The following is a 10,537-nucleotide window of genomic DNA, read 5'->3' as shown; positions in this document are numbered from 1 at the left end:
GCGCGGTCCCCGCGCGTCGTCAATTATCGTGCGAAGGACCGAAACCCGAACTGATAGTTGGGAGTCCTCTTAACCCCGCTCGGCCTAGTAGGAATCTTAGTACGCGAAGCCGGGTCGTTGGGAAGAGTGGGCTTCCCTCTTGAAGGAAAGGTCGATTCCGGACGTTCTCGTCACTAAAATCGGAGGCCATCCGTCCAGCCGCCACTCACCCCGCAGCTCTAACTTCGGCCATACCCGCACGGACTCCATCGCTGTACGCCAACACTGCAGCGACGGCGGGTCAATCCTTTCGCCGCCATCGCAACGAAGGTACCCACCGCCATCGTCAAGGTTCACGCCATCGAGCCGTGACGAACAACAGCATCGAGTCGACGAAGAAAAACCCTGCGCAGGTATGTGTTAGACTGTAGACATGGCCATGATCTAGTGTTTCCAAGAATTCCCCAAATCGTGTGAAACCCAACCAAAACGTCCAACCCGAAATAAAGATCGAGATTGTTTAATGTTTGAAGATCGAGTAGTTTTTTGTTTTTTCAGTTACGTTACCGTTTAGTGCAAGTTGGACGAAGTTCGCTCCAATTGCCAGTACCATACCGTTTTCGTTACTACTGGAATCTTCGCTCTGTTTTAAACTTCTCTCGTGGTGTTAAGTGGGTTGAGCGAGTCTAAGTAGGGATTCACGTTCTTTTGGGATTTTTCAGATTAAAGATTGCGTTTTTAATTGATTTTGAGCCAGCGACCGTTCGAGAACCCCTGAGGTGGGAAGACTCAATATTAGTCGGGCAAAATTAAAATTGACCGGTGGTCTCTCGTACCCCGAGAGTGGCGCATAAGCCATCGGTTTAGTTCAAAAACCTCGAGCAGATTCGCCGAACGGTTACAATCTCTGCAATTATTTATATTTATTTTCATTCCTTGAAGATACTAAGGAATATATTATGAAAAAAAATCGCAGGAATGGTTGAAACTTTTGTAGAAACCCCTAGATAAACTTCCAGAAAAAATCTCTTGAGGAAATTATGGATACATGCCCAACGAAATCCCTGAATGAATGGAGTGAACCTGAAGAACCCAGCCAACCACTAATCGTATAAGATGTAAAAGTAGAGGCGATATGCGTACATTTTATATGCGCCTAAATAGAGGCATGTACGCATATGGCCTCCACTTTGTCATCTTATGCAACATCTCATACGATTACTGGTTGTCTGGGAAATCTTTCGAGAAATCAAGTCAATAACTTCAGAAAATGTTTTTAAACAGTTCTGTATTTCAAAAGGAAAATTTTAGAGGAAATTCTCAAATCCTAATTAAAACAAAATCTCTTAGCATTGCATATTCTTAAGAAAAGTTGGAAGGATTTCTGGAGAAACATCTGATGAAATTCCAGGAAGAATTTATTGAGAAATTTCATGAAATATTTTCAAGTAAATCCCAAAGAACATCTCCTGAAAAAAATATGACAATATTTTTTGAGAAAAATCATTCAGAAATGATGGAATAGCAGCATGAACCATTTTTGAAGGAATGTTTAGCCTGTGCAGCCTCTGGTTGAAGACGGTGTAAAGTATCTTTGGGGCTGTCCATAAACCACGTGGTCATTTTTTTGGGACTTTCCAACGCCCCCCCCCTCCCCCGCGTGGTCATTAGTTCATACATGTTGTTTTTATTTGTCCATACAAAATGGTCATTGGCCAAACCCCATACCCCCCCCCCTCATGACCACGTGGTTTATGGACAGCCCCTTTTTCACAATTTCCTATAATCCCTTAAGATATCCCAGAATGAATTTCGAAAGAACTCCTTGAGGTAACTAGTTTGAAGTTGAAGCTTTTGAGAAATTTCTTGAGAAACTCCTTAGGAGCCGAGGGAATTTCCTGGAAGAATCTCTGAAGAAATCCCTGCAGAAAAATTTAAAGAAATCCATGGACGTGAATACATTTTGAAGGGATACATAGAAAAACTTTAGAGAAAATCTTGCCAGAATTATTTTTCATAAATTCTGTGAGAATTTTCTATTTGTAAACATTTTAATTGTTTTGATTCATCCTCAGAGAATCTCCAAAGGAATTTCTGACGGTGTCTCTCGACGTAATCCTGAAGAATTTTCTTGAAATTCTCCTCTAAAACTCTAAAGTGAATTTGAGCAAGAATGTCCCTTCCGCGATAAATATAAAAAAAAATCTTTAATAGTAATGCATGGAGGGGGTTTCCCTTAATTATAAGTTATTAGGCGCAATAGTAAAGATATTTTCTTGGAGAGTACCAGTATAGAGGGTGCTGGAATTAGGAAACCTTGAATAACCAGCTTTGATTTTTTTCCATGACAGCACTGTAACACTCTGAAACCAATATACCGTCGTTGGGAGTGACAATGGGTCAGAGGGGCGAGATTGGGTCAAAACATTATCTGAAATATTTTATTTAATTTTAAGAATATCGAATCAAAAATTTTATTGTATCATCCTTGTTGTTGTCAACAGTACCTGTCGAAAAATTCGGTTTCTAGAGCAATTAGTTATTTTTTTTTTAAATAATCGAAAAAAGCTTGAGACTAGAGCCTTTAATGCCACTTTTAAGGCTCTATGAAATATCACACTTTTAGGTGGATTGAGACTTTTTAGAATCCCAAACTCATAATCATCACATAATAAACTATTGGTAAGTAGTATCAATCTTTACAAGAACATTATTAACTTGCTTTGTTATCAATGCGGAGCGAATACGGTTCCCTTGACCCATTCTCACCACCCCAAAGGGGTGATAATTGGTCAATATTCATACACTTGTTGTTTTAGGGAAAATTGATGAACTCCAAATATATTTTCATTATTTGTACATGCATTACCAAAAATCTCATTCCAGTGATAGAAGGACTTTTTCACGCAAAAAAGCAAAAGTTATTGAACAATGAAAGTTGAAGCACAGATAACAGACGTTTATGCTTATATTGGCAATGTGTGTAAAAATGCTCAACTGCCATTTTGTATGTAACGAGCAGCTGAGACTCATGTGGCAATCATTTAGAGATGGCGCAGTGATCGATAGTCAGTAATCGCTTTCAAGATTGCATGCACTAGGCAATTTTACACTCAAGATTGTATTCGATCTTGAATGAAACTGGAACTTTGAACTATTCTTGCATTCAAGTTCGATGTAATGTCGCAATAAGTTGAGTAGATGGCGGTAGTGAGCCAACGTATATCGTTTTGAACATTTACACAGGATTCTGCGAAAAATTTGTACTAGCATAAACATCTGTTATCTGTGGTTGAAGTATGCATTTTTTACCCATTCTCACCTTCAACGACGGTACATAAAAACTTAAAAAGTTTTATGAAACGTTCATTTAAAACAAAACATGCGGTTTTTATCTGTAATTCCTTATAACAACTCATACCATCTCATGTTTAACCCATAAAAATCAATCGAAGTTTTCAAACTAACTAACCTAGTTTTCCCTTTATATCATTCGAATTGCAGGCATTCATAAACCGCTCTCCTGATCAGCGAGAAAAAAAGCAACAATTCCAGCAAACCTATTCCATCCTGCAACCAGGAATTGAACTCTCTTCATGAAGCGCCCCCGTGCGAATACCACATGTGACAACACAACCCAGAGTCATATTTTCCGAATCTCCGGGGGGCTGGCGGCGAAACTGGCGTGTGTCGTTCGCGGGGAACTTTGTGACTGTGTCAGGCACTGAAATCCGGGCAGATTTTCGACCAACGAGGCCTATTAAATATGCGCTGCCATTGTGAAATTTACATCGATGGGAAAATCTCGAACAAAAAGTGACCACCGGTCGGGGATAGCGAGTAAAGTGAATCAGCAGGACGGGAGAGGTAAAAACTAGTGGTAAACTATTTTAACCTGGATAACTGTGCAGCTGGGAGAAAAAAAGTGTGTTTTTTGTGTTTTGTTCGGGCAGCTGTGCTCAATCGGGGTGATGCTAAAACTCAAAATTTGGAACGGATTTGCGCAATAATTGAACCATGACCGGATCCCAACCGATTCTATTGGGTTCATTTTGGAATGCTTTCTCTGTGTGCAATAACCGGTGCAGAACATCGGCCAAAACAGCTCTTCGTGGATGGCCGGCAAGCAAGGAATTGAAGAGTGAACCAACCAAGCAGCGGAAGTGATTTGCGAAAAAAATATATAGGCTGTGGAGTGAACAAAGAGGGAGTTTTTCCGGGTTAGTGTCCCAAACGACGGTTTGAAATTGAACCGGGTAGAATATTTGCGAGGCAAAAAAAAACGCGGTAGAAAAAATTGGTATTGCTTTCGCCATTGTTATTAGAATCGGTACAGTAGCATTCAAAAGATGGTTAACGAGCTTTGTTTTAATCATTTTTTTTATTATCTTTTCACTTTAATCTCCACATTTCCTTTGATGGATAGTTATGGCCTCCTTTCATAATTTTCTTGGCGTCTCATAGATGTTCGAATCACAAGTTATCCCTTCACGATCCTCAGAATTTATTAAACGTATTATTATTACTTGTCTGGTGTTAAAAAGACACGGACAACGTCTTCAGCTTTCGGCTGTACAGACTGTATTAAACTTAACATGAGACAACGGACAACGGAGCATGCACCAGTGGAAACGGGGAAGAAACTATTCTCACGAAAAGTTTCAACGCCCGAAGCGGGAATCGAACCCTCACCCCATAGCATGGTGCGATTATAAGCTTGGTGACCCTAACCGCTCGGCCACGAGGCTCCATTGTCTGGTGTTGCGTGAATATTCTTACATATTACGATTCAATGCGCTATTTGCGTGTCTACATGTCTTTTTGTTTGATATCGCGTAATTTTCCAGTCGAGCTTCCTCTCTGAAGCCACCATCTGTTCAATCCTCTCTGGAGCCACCATACAGGTTCTTAACCCTTTCAATTTCCATGAATTAAAGCAAGAATAGTTCAAAAACATAGAGATTATGGAATTCGTTAACGGATAACCAAACCAAACTGTCCAACCTATTTTGTTCGCTACTGTACGGTGAATTTGGTCACGTGCCATTTTAGGAGAGAAATACATTCAGTGGCGACCGCTAACGAGAAAACAGGATTTGTACTTAAATATAATACGTGAGAAGTGAACGGATCGAACCGCCTCGAAAACAACAATTTCCATTAAGACACAGGGGAGCTGTGAGGTGATGGCCGATCCTCATGTCGGGGACCGGTAATGTTCCCCAACCGCTTCCAACCAGTGTACAATGCGGGCCCACAATGGGCCAACAATTATTAACGACCACCAGACTGACCACCACTGGCGGACCAACCAACGGAAGCAGTCAGCGTCAAGGCACGAGGCAACGCGATTAGAACGGGGTGGATTCATCCAGTGCTGTCACTTTTGGTTGGTGATTGTGATTGTGATTGGATTAGCGGTGGTGGCGCCGGTCGGTGCTGGACCTCGGTACAGTTCGCGGATAGTGGAAACCAAGTCGGGGGCGATTCGGGGTGTGATTTTGGAGCTGCACTCGAAGTATCTGGAACCGGTGGAGGTGAGACCGCTGAGGGGAAGCTATCAGGACTCCAAATAGTAATGCTTTTCTTTAATTTTTGTTTAATTCAAACAGGTCTTTAAGGCAGTACCATACGCTGCTCCTCCAGTTGGGAATCTTCGATTTGAGGCCCCGAAAAAGCTTCCTCCGTGGAAGGGAACCAAGTTAGCCGACACATTTGGACCAGTTTGTCCTCAGGTAAGTACAGTACCATGACTTCTACCCAGGAGAATTTTTCCATGACTTTTTTTTTCAAAAATGCTATGGACACTGCTCCATAAAATTAACCGAAAATTTTCTAAATGTTTTTTGCTCCAGGTTTTCTAAAAAACAACCTTTCAGCCATTACTCTAGAGATTCTTACAGGAGGAATTCATGTGGAAGGAGTTTCCTTCATATTTCCTTGAGAGACTTCTCTAATCAGACATTTATTTTAAAATTCATCTATGAATCCAGAATTTTCCCAGAAAAGTCTTTCAGAGGTTTCATTAAAACGGCTTTACCTCATTTGGCATAATGCCATTTTGACATAACGCCGTTTGGCATAATGCCATTTGGCATAATGTCCATTTGGCATAATGGTCATTTGGCATAATGCTGTTTGGCATAACAAAAAGAACAGCCTTCTTGATAAGAATGTGCATAATATTCGATATGCCAAATGGCCATTATGCCAAATGTCATTATACCAAATGGCGTGGACTATAATGGACTATACAAGGAGTTTTGTCAGAAAAAACGTTCAAAAATGATGGCAAAGGAATATTCCGAAGCGTTTCATCTAGGAATTATCCCGACAGTTTCACCAATAATTCCTCCAGCGATTTCGTCAGGAATTCTCCCATTGGCTTCATCATGAAATCTTCCAGAAATTTCTCTAGTGTTTTCACTTAGAACAACTCCAGTGATTATTCCAGGAAAAGATTTATTGTGAAATTCTTCCAGAGATTCTATAAGGCTATTCTCATGATGGTTCTGCGAATATCTTTTCCAGAGATTTTCCGGGAATTCTCATTCCTTCTCTTCCTTCACCTATTCTTCCAGGAATGCTATAAAAAAGTGCAATAGGAATTTGTTCGAGGATTCCACCAGGAATTCTCACATAAGTTTCTCCAGAAATGACATCGGGTATTCATTCACGATATTGTTCGGAAATTCCTACAGCAAAACTACTGGATAATTATTCATGACACACTTCCAGAGATTTGTCTAGGAAATTCCTAAAACGATTTCTCGAAATTTTATTCAAATTAGTAATTATTCACTGTCCTCCCAAAATCCCTTAATGATTTCTTCAAGAATTGCTTCAAAGAAGTTGTTGGGAGCATCACCTTTGCATGGACTAACACCTATTGACAGCAGCATTTCGGTTATGCAGCTTCAATGCTGAAATATATATTTATTAATTAACAAACTACTTACTATTTACATTGTTTACAACTTACATTTAAGTGTATAAATCCGCTGCTGCAAAGGGATTCTACTTCCAAACTGCTCACTTCATCGCCTTCTTTTCTACTACTTATCAATTTGTGCAGTGTTGCCAGTTTCACTATAAAACCGCCCCAACAGAAGTCCTTAGGAATTCCCTGAAAGATGAGTAATTACAAGGAGTATTTTAAATCCAAACACGGTGTTGCAAGATACGATATATTTCCATCCTTAACCGTTATGTGGCCGGCAAACTTTTTGCTTTTTTCTACACCGTGTATTTTAAATGGGTGCTGGGTACCCGGGTACCCTGCCGGCCACATAAGGGTTAAAGTTTTACGGTTCCCCAAAGCTAGCATACAGGGGATAGGCAAAATTTTCACTTTTCAAAAAATGTTCAACTAGTTAAAACTTTTGGAAAAGTGCATCATATATTTAATAATTTCTAATATAAGTTGGTCAAATAGTTGTGCATAAGTGGTCCAAATTTGGAAAAGATCGGGCTGTTCTACATGAACTCAGAAAGATTGTAGAAAAGGTATAATTATCCGGTAGCCAACTTTGAGCTGTTATATCTCCGGGTTAAATGAACCGAGTGCAATGAAATTATGAACATGACCAGGGATGCCAGATGATTTTTTGAAAAATCTGTATCACCATTCTCAAAAATCTGTATCCCATACAAAAATAAAATAGCCCGTCTAGCTCAAAAATCTGTATTTCATTTAAAACTTAATCTGTACGGATGTTCAAAAATCTGTATAATACAGATAAATCTGCATATATGGCATCCCTGAACATGACTAATGTAATCAGCTTTGAAAAACGTTTGACATAACTTGAAGTAATTTATAAGGTAAAAATCCAATAGTGTAGAATTAGCATAATGTAAAATACACAATAATAAAAACTAAACAAAAACTTATAGCGATTTAATTAATTTTATGGTTTTTGAAAAAAATGTCTATTTTTCATACATATGCATCTCATTGCTTTTATCATGTTTTTGCCGGCTATTTTGTTACTTTCCTTTAAAATATATTTATATTCAATTCAAGTAGAGGGAATTTAAATGGACTAAACTTACTATATCGAATTTTGAAACTATGTTGAAATTTTGGATATTTTGGCATTAGATTAGAAAATAATCTAATCGTTATAATTTTCTTCCGTGTTAAGAATTTTGAGTTTGATTTAACTAATGAGGTTTTTTCATGTAAAAATAAATGCATAAATGCTCAAAATGTATTGCATTCAGTTCATTAAGGACGGACTTGTTAGAATCCCAAAATGGCCGCCACAATGGCCGACTTTGGGACCTACTACTTGGGCACAAATCTCTTCGTAAACAGAACCAGCGCACCTGATCTTCTTATTTTAAGCTTATTACAAGTGAGCAAGAACAGCATAATGAAATTCACTGTTGTTTGAAGCTTGCTTCTTGAGATTTGTGCGTCAGAAGTTCTGATGCACTGTTTAAACGGGATTTCAAGACGTTTGTCCTTAAATCCGGAGGTATAACAGCTCAAAGTTGGCTATCATACGAAAATGCCTTTTCTAAAATCTTTTTAGGAGTTGTGTGTTTAGCTGGTAGTGCAGCCTGGGCACTGTTGTGCTTCTGACTTCAGTTAGATTGAGGAGGTACGGCTCGAACGTCTGTTCACCAAGGAGGTGCGGCTCAAACAGCGTCTGTTCTGGCATTCAGCGGCTGAATATGAGATGCTCCTCCACCGGAAGCTATGCCTAAGGTGGCAGTCCCCCCCCGACAACCAATGTGCACGTATAAAGAAGTTTATGTTCATGTTATACGTACTTTTAGGCGTTAAAGTTACATCGCATAAGATGCAGCAAAAGTGCCTTATACGTACAAAAGTGGAGGCGCTATACGTGCATTGACGGAACAATGATAACGGTACATGACTTGAAGCAATATCTTATGTGATGTATCGTGTGCACTATTGCGACATAGTTCAGTATCTTATGCGACTTATTAATAATAATTAAAAAAAAACAATTTTTGACAGCTCGATATTGAACTAATGGCCTCTGGACTGTCGACCCACATATCACATACAACACCAAACGCTTCTTATGAAACAAGCTGATTAATTACACTAGTTTACAGCATTTTTGAACTCGGTAAGTTGATGATCGTTTTTGGTGTAGAATCATGCCATGAATTCGAAAACGCGAAGGAAAAAAATTACAGTAGAGCAGAAATTTTTTCGACTTTCCATACAAGGTTGATGATTTGTAATCGATTTTTGTTCTATTTTCAAACAATGTCGCTCACTTGAAACATCTCAGTCTCCGTAACCAATGCTCCGATTGAGCTAATTTTTTTACTGTAACTCGCCTACATATGATATGTCAAATAAACGTTGAGAAAGAATTTTTAAATTGTTTTTTTTTTCTCAGTGAAAAAAATACATTTCTTCGTATATTTTTGGAAATTTTGCTAAAATTTAAGGAGATCGTCCCCAAAACTCGCCAATATCTTGAATATCATCAATCTGACGCAAAACCTGTATTCAGATGATCGAATGGTATGATATTCAGCTTTTAATTTATGGAAAAAGATTTAAAATTGGTTGAACAAAACGAAAGATATTTGAATTTTAGTAAGTTCCATATTTCAAAAAGTTGTAAAACTCGATATTGAGCCAAAACTCAAAAACTGTTCTACTTTAATTTTTTTGAAGCACGGTTTCGAAATCAGCGCTAAATTATGCTTCAAAAATTTTGGTCGTTGACAGAAGTTCACGACTTTTGTTTTATTTTGTAAACTAGTGTTATCATGACATTCCAGCTCACCTCAGTGTTTGTTGGAATGCACTAGTTTCACTTGCACTGTGCGTGTTTGACAGGCTAAAAACGACGAAGCATCATTTCCTGCACAGTTTTCACTGCCTCTCTCTGGCTAGCCCCTCCCATTGTTAATTATCTGGCCAACAAAACAAATAATGATGACTTTGTAACCATAATTATGGCTGTTCACTTTCTTGTAGCTTTTTGGCACTGCATCAACAGTCCAACAGAAACTCTTTGATTGTTATCACATATCAAATCGTATTATGTCAACATAAACGCTTCTAGGTTATGTGAGTTTGTATACACACTTCAACGAGTTTATTTGTACTTTTATGCGATTTAATCCATACACCAATATGAGGTAAACTGACACAACAAGGAAAGTACCAAGCGAAGTCGTATAATCATCGCAGTACGCAATTATGCAAATTCATTTGACAGTTTTCGAGTTCGCTCGCACGCTTTTGCGAATAAGTAAAGTTCATCGCAATAAAACATCAAAATATTATCTACTACGATGTGCTCATACATTATAATAGTTAATTTGTATTCTTACATGAATTTACCTGATACATCGTATTAAATTCAAAAAATAACATCATGTGCGATGAAAATTGTCAGTCAGTCGTACATGTATGCGATAGTGACTTAAAATAGTACTTAATACGATGTACAGCGTGATTTCTCATGCGTCTCCAGGTTGTTTGGGCCACCACGCTGGATAAGGGACCTTAGGCCAACAACCTACTGTTTCCGAAACCCAAATGAACGTTACAGAA

At 38.7% G+C, this 10,537-nt stretch overlaps 1 protein-coding gene across 1 annotated transcript in view; it reads left to right on the top strand.

The window, feature by feature from the left end:
* Positions 1-3,487: 3,487 nt before the first annotated feature.
* LOC134290974 (neuroligin-1-like) overlaps positions 3,488-10,537 on the top strand; it is a 170,491-nt gene continuing 163,441 nt past the window's right edge. The window contains exons 1-3 of the mRNA XM_062858213.1: positions 3,488-4,199; positions 5,032-5,516; positions 5,592-5,714. Of these exons, the coding sequence (XP_062714197.1) occupies positions 5,226-5,516; positions 5,592-5,714 (414 nt within the window). The 5' untranslated portion in view covers positions 3,488-4,199; positions 5,032-5,225. The remainder of the gene's footprint in view (positions 4,200-5,031; positions 5,517-5,591; positions 5,715-10,537) is intronic.

Source organism: Aedes albopictus, chromosome 3 (genome assembly GCF_035046485.1).
Source record: "Aedes albopictus strain Foshan chromosome 3, AalbF5, whole genome shotgun sequence".
Taxonomy (NCBI): domain Eukaryota; kingdom Metazoa; phylum Arthropoda; class Insecta; order Diptera; family Culicidae; genus Aedes; species Aedes albopictus.
This window is presented reverse-complemented; position numbering and strand designations above follow the sequence as displayed.